This window comes from Anomaloglossus baeobatrachus, chromosome 4 (genome assembly GCF_048569485.1).
Source record: "Anomaloglossus baeobatrachus isolate aAnoBae1 chromosome 4, aAnoBae1.hap1, whole genome shotgun sequence".
NCBI classification, from domain to species: Eukaryota; Metazoa; Chordata; class Amphibia; order Anura; family Aromobatidae; genus Anomaloglossus; species Anomaloglossus baeobatrachus.
Genome location: NC_134356.1, coordinates 500,535,428 through 500,552,004, shown reverse-complemented (window position 1 = coordinate 500,552,004; position 16,577 = coordinate 500,535,428). Strand labels below are relative to the sequence as shown.

Here is a 16,577-nt window from a genome sequence, read left to right as displayed (position 1 = left end):
ATCTTAAAGGGAGTGTGTCATCAGGTTATTGCCTTATAAGCTGCGGCCACCACCAGTGAGCTCTTATATACAGCATTCCAGAATACTGTACATAAGAGGCCAGGCTGCTCTGTAGAATGTAAAAAACCCCCACCTTTTTATAATACTCGCCTAGGGGGCGGTCCGGTCTGATTGGTGGTGCTGCTCTCCGGTCCAGCGCCTCCTCTATCTTGTGCGATCAGAGTTCCTCCTTTCCAGCATCGTGTGCATGACGCGTCCTGCGTCATTCACACAGAGGCCTCCATTGGGTTCCTGTGCATACACAGTTTGATCTGCCCGGCTGAGGGCAGATCAAAATACTGTAGTGCACATGCGCTGGTGATCTTTGACCTTTCCTCGTGCCTACACATTACAGTACTTTGATCTGCCCCCAGTAGGGCAGATCAAAGTGCGCAGGCGTGCAATGGAGGCCTGTGTGAAAGACTGAGGGTGCGAAATGCAGACGTGGCTAGAAAGGGTGAGCATGATCACACAAGATAGAGGAGGCGCTGGACCTGAGAGCAGCGACATCCATCGGATCAGACCGCTCCCTAGGTGAGTATTATGAAAGGGTTTTTTACGTGTTATAGAGGGGTCTAAGGTCACTGCTGGTGCCAGTTTATAAGGGGGAAAACCTGTTGACAGGTTCCCTTTTAAAGGGATTGTCCTGTCGGCATTTGACATATCCACCGAATATTCAAGGTGGGAATAATCCTCTTAACTGAGACTTGAAATTGCCTAGAAAGGTTACTTTTTGTCTATGCTTAGGACGACCAGTTACAATTACCAAACTTTTCTGAGTTGAGACAGTGTTGTATTAAACTTATAAAATTCTGTTTGTAGGATCCAGATGGAGAACATGCACGCAGGGTTCTGCAGCGTGGTGGAGGTCCGTTTCCTGGGGTACATAACGCTGACATGGGTCCTGGCATGATGAACCTACCGCCTTCAATTGTTAACAACCCTAACATCCCACCAGAAATAATCAGTGCATTAAGAGCTGGAAGACTCGGCCCAACGGTTTTTGTTGCAAATGTATGTTACCTGGCTGCTATTAATCTATACAATTGGTGTTTCTAGCTCGTGTCACTGTTTTCAGTACATAGTGAAATGCTGATGTGCTCTGGGGATATGCGTAATATACAGAACTCCGCATACATGCTAGTATTCTGCGGCTTCTGCCTTAGGTTTGCCTTGTAGTTTCACTAAAGTGTATCGAGGTATTTGGACCAAAGAACGGCAATTCTGATGTTTTGTTTTTTCTTGTTTAAATATACAGTTAATCTTATAATTTTAATAATTTTTTTGGACATGTTACTAGAAAGAGTCCTGCCCCACCCCCAAGAGCTGAATAGAAGGGAGAGGGGATTTAAACAGTAAAAATGTATAGTTTTGTCCCCGTAGGACACTTGAAGTTATGATTTGTTGTACTATACTATATACTGCAAACCACAGCATTACATAGCAAAATTACAGTTCTCCTATGAAGCACAGCCTGTGGCTGAGAATCACTGCAGGTATAACATGGCTCAGCCATCAGATCGTGGAGGACACATAAATGTGCTGTCAGAGGTCTGGTTAAACTAGCGAGATTGGTTCGAGCTTCAGTCTCTGCAGATGCCGGCCATATAACACCGCATATGCCTGTATGAAGCCATCTTTGCACGAGACCTGACTTCACACTATAATTCCCTGTAACGAAAATGTACATCATGGGACATCTAACCAGTGACATGGGGTAATCCTGGATGTAAACTTCTTTATGTAATTAGTGATTGATGAACTCTTCAGTTTGCGGATTCAAACAAGCTTACTTTAGGTTTCTCTCTATTTTTCACAGCTTGATTTTAAAGTTGGTTGGAAGAAATTAAAAGAAGTTTTCAGCATTGCTGGAAATGTGAAGAGGGCGGATATTAAGGAGGATAAGGATGGCAAAAGCAGAGGAATGGGAACAGTTACCTTTGAGCAAGCGATTGAAGCAGTGCAAGCTATCTGTATCCTTTTATGTATGTTTGTGTTATACCTGGGCAGTGGTGTTGGGTGCTCCTTCGTTTTTGCGAATCTTAGGCTGCTTTCACACACCCGGTTTTTGCTGAGCGGCACAATACGGCACTTTGCAGAAAAAACGCAAGGTTTTTTTGTTTTTTTTTGCCGCCGGATGCGGTTTTTCCGCATAGACTTGCATTAGCACCGTATTGTGCCGCATGGCCTTGCGTTGCGTCCGGTTTTTGCCGGCCGGATGGCATGTTGCCTGGTACGTTATTTTGGGCGGCGAAAACGCATCGCGCCGGATCCGGCGCAATGCAGCACGATTTACAATGCAAGCCTATGGATGCGGCATCCTGCGGCAAAAACCGCATCCGGCCGCCGGATGCGTTTTTTGAACTGCGCATGCTCAGTATCAAGCCGCATCCATCAAAACGGACGGGCCGCATGGAAAAGCTTATGCAACGGATCCGGGTTTTTTTCGCCGCATCCGTTGCATAGGTTTTTGAGCCGCACTGCAAAAAAAACGGATGTGTGAAAGCAGCCTTAGGGATAATTTAAAGTGTGTGTCCAGATATTACTTGACAATTGTTAAAATCAGACTTTTTTTTTTTTTTTTTTTTTTTTTTTTTATATCCACTGATACTTTTTAATCTCTTCCTGGACAAATGTAAAGTGTCCTGTGCTCTTGTGAAAACCGGCTACTAGTGCATGGATTCACATTGATTGGAATACAACCTAAAATGCCCATCATGTGTGACCACGGACACTAGGCACATGAGCTAATCGAACACCAGGGGCTGCCATTACAAGTACGTTACCCCAATATCACAACACAAGCAATAGTTGTAATGATTCCTGCTGAAATCTTGGGTGTACCCCAGTTTTTATAGTTATATTCAAGTAGTCGGATTATGTTGTTGGAAGATTTACTACTTTATTTCAACATTTCTTTTCCCCAGATCATACAGTAAATTGCAAGCTTGGAAATTTAGATAAACTGGTACAGGCCAGCTCCTGAATGTGTTGTACAGGGGCAATTAAACCATTAGTCATTGTGTTGTAGCTATCCCTTAACTGGTTTCTCACAGCTATGTTCAATGGACAGTTCTTGTTTGATCGTCCTATGCACGTTAAAATGGTATGTTAAAACCGAATGTACAGTATTTCTTCTTTTATAGTCACCTAGTCAGCTATATAGTGATAATGCTTTGTTTTTGATTAGGACGACAAATCTTTTCCTCCAGATGACTTCCACGCTATGGAAAAAGCACCTCAGTTACCTCGTAAGTAGAAATGGGCATTCCTGCTTTCATGAGGACGTACTGTAAAACGGGACATTAAATCCCTATGTAAAGGTCGAGGCAAAGATGTGCTATAATCATGCAGGGCTGGACACTGGCCTGCTGAGGTCAGGAGGTTAGGATCTTTCTCTAGGAGATGTACAGTGATGTTCATCTGCTGACTGACTTGTTTCTGCTGATTTGCAATAATCTGCAGCTTGTAAGTTTTACTAATGTCTTTTAGAAGTAGTGACTAGCAAATTGCTTTTCATTTCTTACATTGGCTGATCTACTTAAGTTTGGTGCATTGTGACTGTAAGTTCCAACTCTACATGGCGAGAAAAGGATCTATCTAGAGGATTGGTCACAAGGCAGGTGTCTTCAATGTAGATGTGGCACTGTTTAATATTCCTTGTCTATAATTTGTTTAAATCAGATCATTTTTTATTAAACAACTAGTAGTCAATACAGAGAAAATATATTGCATCTTATATAACAAAGGCTTACATTGAAAAAAAGTAGATTTTGGGTACTCACCGTAAAATCTATTTCTTGGAGCCTTCATTGGGGGACACAAAGACCATGGGTTGTATGCTGCTGCCACTAGGAGGCGACACTAAGCAAAAAACAAGGAAACTCCTCCTATGCAGTATACACCCACCAACTGGCAATTGTACCTCAGTTAGTGAGAAAGCAATAGGAGACAATAGTAGAACAAAACGCACAATCGTACAGAAGTGGACATTAAACTCAACAGTCAACAGAAACATTGAACAGTAACATATGTCCAACACAAGGGCGGGTGCTGTGTCCCCCAATGAAGGCTCCAAGAAAGATTTTACGGTGAGTACCCAAAATCTACTTTTCTTTATCGCTTCATTGGGGGACACAGAGACCATGGGACGTCCTAAAGCAGTCCCGCGGGTGGGTCTAATGTTACTCTCAGGGCTGACCTCGGTCCACTGCAGCCTGCAGAACTCGTCTACCAAGGCTCGCATCGGAGGATGCGAAAGTGTGGACCCTGTAGAACTTAGTGAAAGTGTGGAGCGAAGACCAGGTGGCCGCTTTGCAAAGCTGCGACGCTGGAGCGTGGTGACGGACCGCCCACGAGGCTCCCACCGCCCTGGTGGAATGGGCCGTAATCCTGAGTGGGCGCGTTCTCCCTCTTACCCGGTAGGCTTCCAGTACGGCAGAGCGAATCCATCGCGAAATGGAGGACTTGGAGGCAGGTAGACCTCTGTGCGGGCCAGACGGAAGTACAAAAAGGGAATCCGACCGTCTGAATTGAGAGGTCCTGGAAATGTACAAACGGAGAGCTCTGACCAAGTCCAGCTTGTGGAGAAGAATCTCACGAGGGTGCGAAGGATTCGGACAAAAGGAGGGGAGAACAATGTCCTCGTTAAGATGGAAAGAGGAAACCACAATGGGCAGAAAGGAAGGAACCGGACGGAGGACTACCTTATCCTGGTGGAAGACAAGATATGGAGAGCGGCAGGAAAGCGCCGCTAATTCAGATAACCGCCTGATTGACGTGATGGCAACTAAGAAGGCGACCTTCCAAGAGAGGAACGTGAGGGACGTCTCCTGCATAGGTTCGAAGGGGGAATGCTGGAGAACAGACAGAACCAGGTTAAGGTCCCAGGGCTCCACCGGAGGTGTAACGGGGGGGCGCCGCATGCGCGGCCCCCTGAATGAATGTGCGAACCTGTGATCGAGAGGCAATCCTCCTTTGAAAGAGAATGGAGAGAGCAGACACTTGACCCTTGAGGGAGCTGAGTGCTAATCCAGTATCCAGACCAGATTGTAGGAATGACAACAGAACTGGCAAGGAGAAGGTCATGGCTGTGACCTGGTTAGCTTCACACCAGCGGAAATAGGCCTTCCACATCCGGTGGTAAATGCGGGAAGAGGAAGGCTTCCGAGCTTTGATCATTGTCTGGACGACCTCTTCTGAGAATCCCGCGGGAGTTAGTACTGCGGCTTCAACAGCCATGCCGTTAAATTGAGCGACTGTGATTCTGGTGAAGAAAAGGCCCTTGAGTGAGAAGGTCCTGGACGTCTGGAAGTCTCCACGGAACGTCGGCGAGAAGGTGCACGAGCTCTGCGTACCACGGGCGACGAGGCCAATCTGGGGCCACGAGAATCACCGGAACTCCCTCCGCCTTGATCTTCTTGACTAGCTTGGGTATAAGCGGAAGTGGAGGGAAGAGGAACGGCAGAGAGAACTGCGACCAGGGGATCGCTAGGGCGTCCGTTGCGAGCGCTAGTGGGTCTCTTGCCCTGGATACGAACTGGGGAACCTTGTGATTCCACCTGGGGGCCAGGAGATCCACGTCGGGGGTCCCCCACCTGGAACAGATCTGCTGGAAGATTCTGGGATTGAGGGACCACTCTCCGGCGTCGAGGCCCTCTCGGCTGAGGAAGTCGACGGCCCAATTGTCCATGCCCGGGATGTGGACCGCCGAAATCGCTGGGATGTTCTGTTCGGCCCAGTCGAGGATTTGAGATACCACTCTCATTGCCGCTCGGCTGCGTGTTCCGCCTTGATGGTTTATGTAGGCTACAGTGGTTGCATTGTCGGACTGCACCCGAACTGGGTGTCCGCGAAGCAGAGCCTCCCAATGAAAGAGAGCTAGGCGAACTGATCTGAGTTCCAAGATGTTGATGGGAAGTTTGGTTTCCGGCTCGGTCCAGCGACCCTGAACTGTGAGGTCCTGGAAAGTGGCCCCCCATCCTATCAGGCTGGCGTCTGTCGTGACGACCCTCCATCGAAGGGGAAGAAATGATCTCCCTTGGAGGGTGAGGGGAGAGCATCTCCACCATTCCAATGACTCTCTGACTCGAGGAGGGATCGCAATTGGTCGATCCAGGGAGTGAGGGGACTTGTCCCATGCTGCGAGGAGGAGACCTTGAAGGGGGCGAGTGTGGAATTGACTGTAGGGCACCGCTTCCATTGACGCCACCATCTTCCCGAGAATGCTCATGCAGTATCGAAGGGAGCAGCGAGGTGCGCGTTGGAGCTTCCAAATCCCCCTGAGGATAGCTGTGAGTTTGTCCTTGGGCAGAAGAACCTTCGCTTGCGTGGTATCTAAGATCATGCCGAGGAATGAGATGCGTTGAGTCGGGATCAGAGATGACTTTGGTCTGTTGATCAACCAGCCGAGACGGGATAGGTTATCCAGAGTGATGTTGAGACTGTCGCTGCACTCCGCCGCCGAGGGAGCCTTGATCAAAATGTCGTCCAGATACGGGATGGCTAGAATTCCCCGGGTCCGAAGAATAGCCATGACAGTAGCCATCACCTTGGTGAAGACTCTGGGAGCTGTCGAGAGCCCGAATGGGAGGGCAGTGAACTGGAAGTGTTGCCCCTGAACCATGAAGCGTAGGAATCTCTGATGAGCTGGAAAGATCGGGATGTGGAGATAGGCGTCTTGGATGTCCACCGAGCAAAGGAACTCCCCTGGTTCCATGGACGCTATCACTGAGCGCAGAGACTCCATGCGGAATTGCCGGAGGCGGACCCGCCTGTTGAGGCACTTGAGATCCAGGATGGGGCGGACTGTGCCATTCTTCTTCGGTACCACGAAGAGGTTTGAATTAAAAACCCCGGAATCTGTCTTGAGGGGGTACGGAGATGATGACCCCAGAGTCTCGCATGGCTTGAATGGCTGCGAAGAAGCCCTTTGTGAGGGAGGGATCCTTGGGGGGCTTGGACTGGACGAAGCGTGAGCGAAGAAAACTATCTTGTAGCCGTGAGAGACGACGTCTCGAACCCAGGCGTCGTCTATCACGGAAAGCCACGTGCTTCTGAACCTGCGGAGACTACCGCCGACCCTGGATGGGGACCCGGTGACGGGAGCCCAGTCATGCGGAGGAAAATCTGTGGGATCTGGACCTGGAGGACTTGGACTGCTGGCTACGGGAACGCCAGTGGGGTGCTGCCTTAAAGGAGGGCTTCCGTCTCTCCTGACGCGCCGGGGACCACTCCCGACGTGAGTTGGTGTTGGTGGAGAATTGACGAAAGGGAAAAAGCCGCCGCTTTGGAGGAGCACGAGGGGTCCTCTGTTGGGGGAGGAAGGTACTCTTGCCTCCCGTAGCCTCAGAGATGATCTTGTCCAGCTTTTCTCCGAAGAGTCTGGCACCGACAAAGGGGAGGCTAGTGAGAGACTTTTTGGATGCGGAGTCCGCGTTCCACGCCTTAAGCCACAGGGCTCTGCGGATTGCAGTAATGTTGCCGGCTGCCAGGGCAGCGGAAGCAGCAGAGTCGAGGGACGCAGCGACTAGATATTTTCCGGCATGAGTGATCTGATCTGCCAGATCTGCCAGCTCTGGTCTGGGAGCGTCAGCCAGGATACCACGGCGAAGGAGCTTTGCCCAGGCGGAGACAGCCTTGGAAACCCAGGTGGTCGCAAAGGCTGGAGTGATGGCCGAGCCGGAGGCCTCAAAGGCCGACCTGGCAAAGGATTCTATGGTCCTGTCCGAGGGATCCTTCAGGGAGGCTCCATCGGACAGCGGCAGGGTGGTGCTTGACGAGAGTCGGGAGATCGGAGGATCCACTGCAGGGGCCACTGACCACTTCTGAAGAAGTTCCGGCGGGAAGGGATAAAGGACCTGAGCCCGCTTGCGCTTCTGGAAACGCTTGTCGGGATGTTCCCACTGTCTGGAAAAAATATCCTCAAATTCCCTGTGGTTGCCAAAGCTTTTTGGCAGCTTCTTGGCTCTTTTGAAAGGGACTGATTGACAGGTAGGTGCCGGATCAATATCCTGTACCTCTAGGGTCTGATTGACAGCAATGACCAGACTGTCCATCATACCGGTCAGCTTGGATATATGTTCAGAGTCCAGATCGGAGTCAGAAGCAGAGTCCTGGTCCAAATCTGGAGCTGCCGCAGAAGAGACAGGAGACAGCGTGCGTGATGCTCTGGCGGCCATAGCAGGGCTAGGGGAGCTGGAGGAAGACCCAGAGAGGGACCGCTTCCTAGACCTCCTGTGGGTTCTGCCTTGCCGGGCTGGAGGCGCTGCGGGCTCAGACTCGCTCTGGGTTGCCGGGGGGACTCCAGAGGAGGAGGCGGACAGACTGTTTATGGCCGAGGCTAAGGATTGAGACATGTCAGTTAGCTTGTCCAGACTGGGAGAGAGCTGAGGCCCACCCAGGCATGGGGGCCGAGTCCTCGTTACGGGCGGTGGGGGGCTCCGTAGTAGTCATGTTAGGGGTGCTACAGGCTACGCAGATGGGGGACGACTGCCCTGAGAGAAACTTCTTTAGGCAAGAGGAGCAGGCGAAGTGAAGCACTATGGCCTGTGGTTGAGAGCGGGTCGCTCTTGTGCTGGACATGGGACAGAAGAGAGGAAATGAGGCAAGGGAAGAGAGACAGGAGGATGCCAGGTGGATGAGGTACTGGGAAGGAGCTGCCTCCCAGTGGCAGAGCTTATCCAGATTCTGGCGTCCTGTGTTTGAGCTGTCTGTATGCAGGCGCTGTGTCCTGTTCAGCTATGCAGGCTGAGGGAGCAGAGGTGGGGGCTCCGAGGAGTTGCAGGGACGTGAAGCCGGTGGCTGCACGTGGAGCGTGTCTGCCGCACGGGAGATCGCAGGGCAGAGATTGCTGCTGAGAGCCCAGGCCGGAGGAGGAGCAGAAAAAGAGCGCGAAAAAACGGCGCACAGATTGCAGGTATCGGCTGAGAGAGAGAGAGGAGGCCCGTGGTTGGCTGGGAAAGGGCGCGCAGAGGCCTCCCCTGACTGGCTGCTGGAGCGGGCGGGCCTGCTAGAAGTGAGGGCTCACGCGATAGGCTGGCCGGGAGGGGGCGTGGCCGGACGGGAGCTAGGCCGGAGGGACGCCGGGGACTAAATTTTGAGGTGAGGCCGCAGGGGGGGCCGAGGACGGGGTCGGGGTCCGTCCCCCCCCCCCCCCCCCCTTGTGGGGGAGCCGAGCTTACTGCCTGGAGGGGACCTGGGGTAAGGGAGCTAAGCTTGAAAGATAATCATTTAAAGAGACTTTTTTTTTTTTTTTTTTATAAAACTGAGCCCCCCCCATGACCCGGGACAAGGGATGGGTACCTGTCCCGGTGGCTGATAGTCCTCTTTGGCTTGATCCTGTGGGAAGGACATAGGGAGACGGATCTTCCAATGATTTTTCGTCTCCCCTCCCTGATCAGGCCGTCTGTGGAGGGCGGGCGTGCAGGGGGAGGGGGGCAAGGACCATCCGCCTGTCCCTCTGTGCGGATGCCCCCCAAACAGTCGAGAGTGTTAGGGGGGTAGGGTCCTGCCAGACAGGCACGGAAGTCAACGGAAGTGGCGGACGGACCCCACTTCTGTGCGACCGGCCTCTAGGGGGGAGAGCAGGGTGAGCAATTACACCCTGTCGCCCGACGAGCTGTGTCTGAAACGAAAAAGGGAAAAGATTAAAAATACAAACCTGAGGGGCTGGGAGCAGCCCCAAGTGTGTCCACCTCCTATGGACACTAAGCTTAAACTGAGGTACAATTGCCAGTTGGTGGGTGTATACTGCATAGGAGGAGTTTTCTTGTTTTTTGCTTAGTGTCGCCTCCTAGTGGCAGCAGCATACAACCCATGGTCTCTGTGTCCCCCAATGAAGCGATAAAGAAACATGTTGTCTATAAATCAGGTTCTTCCTCTGTATAAGAAAAAAAGGATTCTTGGATCACAATTATATAAAATGAGCCTACAAACATGGCTCCACAGATAAACAAAAGTTAAATTATGCAATAATACCTCAGTCTAATAGAAAGGTCTCCTCCATCAGCCGTGTCGCTCCACATCATATTTCCATACCAGTCTGCCTCTCTCTCCCTGTTTAGTCATCACACCCTTCCGGCCCCTCCCACAGCGCCGCTCAAAGTCCACTCCACCACGTAAAACCTCGTCTATAATTTGTGGTACTCGTGTAATATCACATATTGAGTATCTCTCATGTTGCATGTATTTTTGCATAATTTTGTTTTTTCTTCTTTCCTCTAGGTGGCCTAGGAGGTATAGGAATGGGACTTGGACCTGGTGGACAGCCAATAAGTGCAACACAAATTGGAATGGGTGGTGGAATGGGAAACATGGGTCCATCAGGTAAGTGTACAGCACTATGTACAACACATATCCAAAGGGTTTACAAATTAGGATGCATTATTTAACACTGGTTTTTATTTAAGGCATGGACGGCCCTGGTTTTGGTGGAATGAACAGAATGGGAGGTAAGTGTTGGCTACTTCAAAATCTATTTCACATTTTTCAGTAGTGTCATGTGTGGGTGATGGGGTATTTGTTTTTTTTAATCCACACTTACAGGTGCTAGTGGATTTGGCGGCATGGATGGCATGAGTAACATGTCAGGATTTAGTGGAGTGAACCGAATGACAGGTATGTGGTCTATACAGTTTGTTCCTTTTTAGGGAACCCTCACACGAGCGTATAAATCAGACAGAAAATCTTGCATTGCACTCGGCCCCATGTTAGACAATGCTGCAGCTCAGATCAGCTATTTTTTTTTTTTTTTTCTTATTTTCTAAACGGATTGAGGAAATTTCTGTGAGCCATATCACTCGCGCCCATTCAAGTGAATGGGTGCTAGAGAAACATCGGCCTGCTCTCGGATGTTGGTGCAGTGCGATATACGCACAGGCTGACGATGGATGGAGGAGATGGGGTGATTTAACCCCTCCCTCTCCTTCGCAGCGCCCGCAGCTTCACAGCTGTGACTCGATTTGCATGATCGGGTCAGTCACATGACACTCGGCTCACGCTGGCAGCAGAGCCTGAGCCGGGGGTCATTAGCATATCGCATCCATTGCTTTCACATCAGATGCCATATGCTGTGTCTGCAGTTTTATGCTCTGAAGAAAAAAGTGGTATGAATACAGCTTGACCCTTAAGGCTTGTAGTTTCTCATGCCTATAGATTTTATTAAAGTGGTAGTCCGGGACAATAAAAAAAAAAAAAAATTTATAAAGGATGTGTGATGTGTGGCCTAGTAACCCCTTCCTACCCCTCCCTGTGTTGTAATGGTGTGTAATGTGCATGTATAAAAATCTTTTATTACTTGTGTACCCTATGTAAATGATATGGGGCTCTAGTCCCCTGGGCGTCAAATTGCACTGTGGGCGTTTCCATGATTTCTGTTGGCGTGTTACCATGGATTTACATGAGCGATATCCTGTCGCTCCTTGAGTTCCCGCGCGTGCGCACTTACCATTCCCACAGCCTTCTTAGCCGGGTGCTTGCTTTCTCGTCTTTAGGTGCACCCTGTGCATGCTCAGAAGACTCCTGCAGTTGCGGTCATGCGCAGTGCGCGTCTGAAGACTAGAAGCAAACACTGGCTGACCAAGAAGGCTGTGGGAATAAGTGCGCATGCGCGGGATCTCATGGAGCGACTGTACGACGCTCATGTAAATCCATGGTATCACATCCACAGGGGCGTGATACCATGGAAAACATGCAAACGCCCAAGGGACGATTTGACGCCCATGGGGCTAGAGACCCTGCTCATTTACATAGGGTACACATGTAATAAAAGATATTTTTGTACATTACACACTATTACAACACAGGCATGGGTAGGAAGGGGTTATTAGGCCACACATCACCCTACTAGGTTAGAACACAAATTACCTGACCGGTTCCCTTTAACTATGTGCTTAAGAACTGACAAGTTGGTAGTTGCTAACCATCTGCCTGTTATGCCCGTTGCCGATATCTGCCGGCACAGAGCGGACATAGAACACTGCTGCCAACAATTCAGCGGCTTCTGCTGATGTCTCAGTGATGACAGCTTCCTACATTCTACTGACGGAGACTGGCTGCCGATGTCATGTTAAAGGACAGACGGCTCCCCAGTTTGACTGCAGACCTCACGCAGTCTATTTCGGCAGTCACGCCTTGTCAACAGAGCGGAAGAGTAAGTGCTGTTTGTTTTTTTTTGTTTTTTTTTTTTTTATAAATACACGGAGCAGCTGCATTGCCAGTAGGAGTCGTTGGTGACCGCTTTGAGCTGGGTAGAGTAGGAAGGTAGTAACCACCTGCCTGTTTTTAACTTATTATGGGCCTAAAAATTAAAATAATGAAGAAGCTCTTGATAAGCCCTTTTTTTAAGTAGATGTAATATGGCACAGCTGTATTGTGGAAATACCAGGTTTCATTTTACACTCATTACTTACTATTGTTAGACAAACTGTCCTCTCCTGTATTACTTATTCATGAAATACAAATTAAACCAATGGTTGGTTTTAAAGGGGATCAGTCACCCGCTTTTTGCTACATAATGTAGGGGCAGAAACCTGATGCCAGCGATGTCACTTACTTGGATTCTCAGTGTACTTTTGATCCTCTTCTGATTAAGCAGTAATTTTATCATTAGAGGACTATTTGTTGTGCTGCCAGGTAGTCCAGCATATTCATGAGCTCTGTATAACGGCTAGATCTGCAGCAAAGAAAAAAAAAAACATTGATTTTATCAAAATGACAGCAAACACCTCAGTAACTGACACATCGCTGGAATTAAGCTCTCTACACTATGCTGCTCTCAGATGAGGTAGCAAAAACCTGGTGATTCCCTTTAACTATAGTTTCTTTCTTTATCGTTCCTTTGGGAGACCCAGACCATGAGACCATGGGTGTTTAGCTTCTGCCTCCGGAGGACACACAAAGTACTACACTTAAGTGTAGCTCCTCCCTCTGAGCTTATACACCCCCTGGTAGCCAGTCCTAGCCAGTTTATCGCTTTGTGTCAGGAGGCATACATCCACACATGCATTCTCATCTGATTTGTTTGACTTTTGGAAAGAGTTTGAAGAAAAGCGGGTCCATGTCTGGACTCCCGGCATGTCCCTTCTCACCCCACTGTGTCGACGGTGTTGTTAAGGTTGATTTACAAGGCTGCAGCCTTACATGCCGCGCTCCTTCACCATCCCTTCTGGGCTCTGGCTTGAAGTGGGAGCCAGCACGGTCTCCATGCCTGGCAGGAGTCCGGTCTCCATCCACAGCCCCTTGAAGATTCTGTTGGACCGGAGCACTCATCCCCAGGGACATGGCCCTGCGTCTCGGCAGCTAAGTACCTGAGACGTTTATGTTGGGGGTCCCGGTTCTTTATTGTAAGGGGAGAGTATGCTGTATGTGATTGTTTTAACTTTTCCGGCGGGTTCTCTAGCTTTTGCCTGAGAACCGCGCCGATGGTGCCTGCTTGTCGGCCTCGCCGCTTAAATTTAGGCCCCGGCTTCGCCGGAGGTCTAGTTTCATTTTCCTGCCCTCGCATGTCACTCATGCAGGGGGACAGGTTCGGCTCCTCCCGGCGGCCGTTCTACACAGGGGAGGGACACTCCCCACTGCTGGGGCGTCCCTCCTTCCCTGCAGGTCTCTATAGCCCTCCAGTTCCCGCTCTTTTATAGGAACGCCCCCTAGTCCCGCCCCCTCTCTTCGCTCCGGCAGCCATTTCTCAGGCAGAGTTCACTCTGCTCTGGGACATCCTGCATTCTGCATCTCTGCTGAGGTGCTGCGACTGGGGGACCGGGCTTCGGGATATGGAGGGCACACAACACCGCGTTCAGCGGTCTGGTAAGCCACAGCCGGTCTCCGGTTGTGGACCTCTGTATATTCTCCCTGAGGTTCATTCTCTGCAAAGCCCCCACTCCAGCAGTATGTCTCACACAAGGAGCAAGGCTCCAAAGCTTTATTCTGCATGCACTGCATGTAAGCTCCTGCTGCCTGAGCCGAGCACCTATCCACAGTCTGATGGTTGCTTTAACTTGGCGGTTACATAGCCTGGAGTCTCACCCCCAGTGGTCTCTCAGGCTGCTGCTGCACCTGTGACTGAACCCCCAGCCTGGGTAGAGTCCTTTTCTAGGTCCATATCCCAGTCATTTGCTGAGTCCATGGGACTTTTGTCCAGGACTTTGATGAATATGCATCAGCCCCCCTCACAGGGTGCCTCTAATACTCTTGACAGAGGATTCCTATCCTCTGGCCTCCGTCCATCGGAGCTCACGGAGGATTCATCATCTGATCCCAGACCCCGTCCTTCTAAGAGAAGGCGCAGGGTTTCATCCCCCTCCCCGTCCCACGGCTCTGTCTCAAGAGCTGACTCTCAAGATGAGGAGGATGCCCTCACTGGGGGCTCGGAGGCTATGTATCCCTTCGATTTCTCTGAGGGTGACTCAGATCTTAGTGATTTGATTGCTTCTATTAATTCTGTGCTGGATCTCAATCCGCCAGTGTCAGAGGAGCAACTCTTTGGCAGAAAAACATCAGTTTACCTCGCCTAAGAGAGTGAAGAGTGTGTTCTTTAACCACTCCAGTTTTCAGACAGCTGTGACCAAACCCAGGACCTGCCCTGACAAACGCTTTCCAAAGCGTGGTTCTGATGACCGGTTTCCATTTCCACCTGAGGTGGTCAAGGAGTGGTCTCACTCCCCAAAGGTAGACCCTCCGGTGTCTAGGCTCTCAGCCTGGACCGTTGTGTCGGTGGCTGACGGCACCTCACTTAAGGATTCCACTGACCGTCAGATTGACCTTCTGGCCAAATCTGTATAAAGCTGCGGGGGCCGCGTTTTCCCCGACTTTTGCAGCAGTGTGGGCTCTCAAAGCCATCTCTGCTTCTCTAGAGGAGATGCATTCCCTCACCAAGGAATCTATGCCTGAGATGGTTACCTTAACTTCTCAGGCTTCAGCTTTTTCATCTTGTGCCATGTCTGCCATGCTAGAGGCTGCTCACCGCACTGCGGTGGCTTCAGCTAATTCTCTTGTTATCCGCAGGATTTTGTGGCTTCGAGAGTGGAAGGCAGATGCTTCTTCCAAGAAGTTTCTTGCTGGGCTCCCTTTTCCTGGTTCATGGCTGTTTGGTGAACAGCTGGATGAAATCATTAAAGAAGCTACTGGCGGGAAGAGTACTTCCATGCCACAAACCAAGACCAGGAAACCCGCCCAGGGTAGGAATCAATCGAGCTTTCGTTCCTCCAACTGGTCATCCTCTTAAGCCTTCCGCCTCGTCCGCTAACTCAGCCAAGGATCAGAAATCCAACTGGCGCCCAAAAGCGCGTCCGCAGGAGGTTCTGCCACTAAGGCAGCTTCCTCATGACTCTCGGCCCGCTCCAGCCACGTCCTTAGTCGGTGGCAGGCTCTCCCACTTTGGCGACGCTTGGTTAAAGCAAGTCTCCGATCAGTGGGTGAGAGACATCATATCTCACGGCTACAGGATAGAATTCTCTTCCAGCCCTCCAAACAGATTTTTTTCTCTCAACTCCCCCCTGCTCCAAGGCCGCCGCCTTCTCGCAGGCCGTGGCGTCATTGCAGGCAAACGGAGTGATTGTCCCAGTTTCCGCTCAGGAACGGTTCAGAGGTTTTTACTCAAATCTCTTCCTAGTTCCAAAAAAGGACGGTACCTTCCGGCCCATCCTGGATCTCAAGCTTCTCAACAAGCATGTCCGGGTGCGGCATTTTCGCATGGAGTCTCTGCGATCAGTCATTGCCTCTATGACCCAAGGGGAGTTCCTGGCGTCCATCGACATCAGAGATGCCTATCTACATGTGCCAATCGCAGTGTCACTTCAGCGTTGGTTACGTTTTGCGATAGGAGAGGATAATTTCCAATTCGTGGCTCTCCCCTTCGGGTTAGCCACGGCCCCTCGGGTATTCACCAAGGTCATGGCAGTGATTGCGGTCCTGCACCTCCAGGGGTTAGCAGTGCTTCCTTATCTGGACGACCTTCTGGTCAAGAGTCCATCCAGCGCAGACTGTCAGCGGAGTGTTTCGCTCACTGTCGCCACCCTAGCCCAATTCGGGTGGATTGTCAATCTTCCCAGATCCACTCTGACTCCGACCCAGAGTCTCACGTACCTAGGGATGCAGTTCGAGACTTTGCCGGCACTTGTGAAGTTGCCCTTAATCAAACAGCAGTCTCTCCGGCTAGCGGTGCACTCTCTCCTGAGGCCCCGCCGTTATTCCCTCAGGCGCCTGATGCAGGTGCTGGGTCAAATGGTGGCCTCCATGGAGGCGGTTCCCTTTGCCCAGTTCCATCTGCGTCCTCTGCAGCTGGACATTCTCTGCTGTTGGGACAAGCGGCCTTCCTCCTTACAGAGGTTAGTGGCCACGGACCAGGAGCTCTCTTCAGTGGTGGCTTCGACCCCTCTCCCTGTCCCAAGGGCGCTCCTTCCTGACTCCGCCCTGGGTGATTCTCAGCACGGATGCCAGCCTATCCGGCTGGGGAGCAGTACATCTCCACCACAGAGCACAGGGCACTTGGACTCCGTCCGAGTCAGCCCTTTCAATCAATGCTGGAAACCAGAGCTGTGCTT

General features: G+C 50.8%; 1 protein-coding gene across 1 annotated transcript in view; it reads left to right on the top strand.

Moving 5' to 3' along the window:
• Positions 1 to 16,577, top strand: part of MYEF2 (myelin expression factor 2) — a 64,794-nt gene that overhangs the window by 31,161 nt on the left and 17,056 nt on the right. Inside the window, exons 6-12 of the mRNA XM_075345800.1 lie at positions 862 to 1,053; positions 1,859 to 2,012; positions 3,096 to 3,145; positions 3,230 to 3,290; positions 10,264 to 10,365; positions 10,449 to 10,490; positions 10,585 to 10,656. Coding sequence (XP_075201915.1) covers positions 862 to 1,053; positions 1,859 to 2,012; positions 3,096 to 3,145; positions 3,230 to 3,290; positions 10,264 to 10,365; positions 10,449 to 10,490; positions 10,585 to 10,656 — 673 coding nt within the window. The remainder of the gene's footprint in view (positions 1 to 861; positions 1,054 to 1,858; positions 2,013 to 3,095; positions 3,146 to 3,229; positions 3,291 to 10,263; positions 10,366 to 10,448; positions 10,491 to 10,584; positions 10,657 to 16,577) is intronic.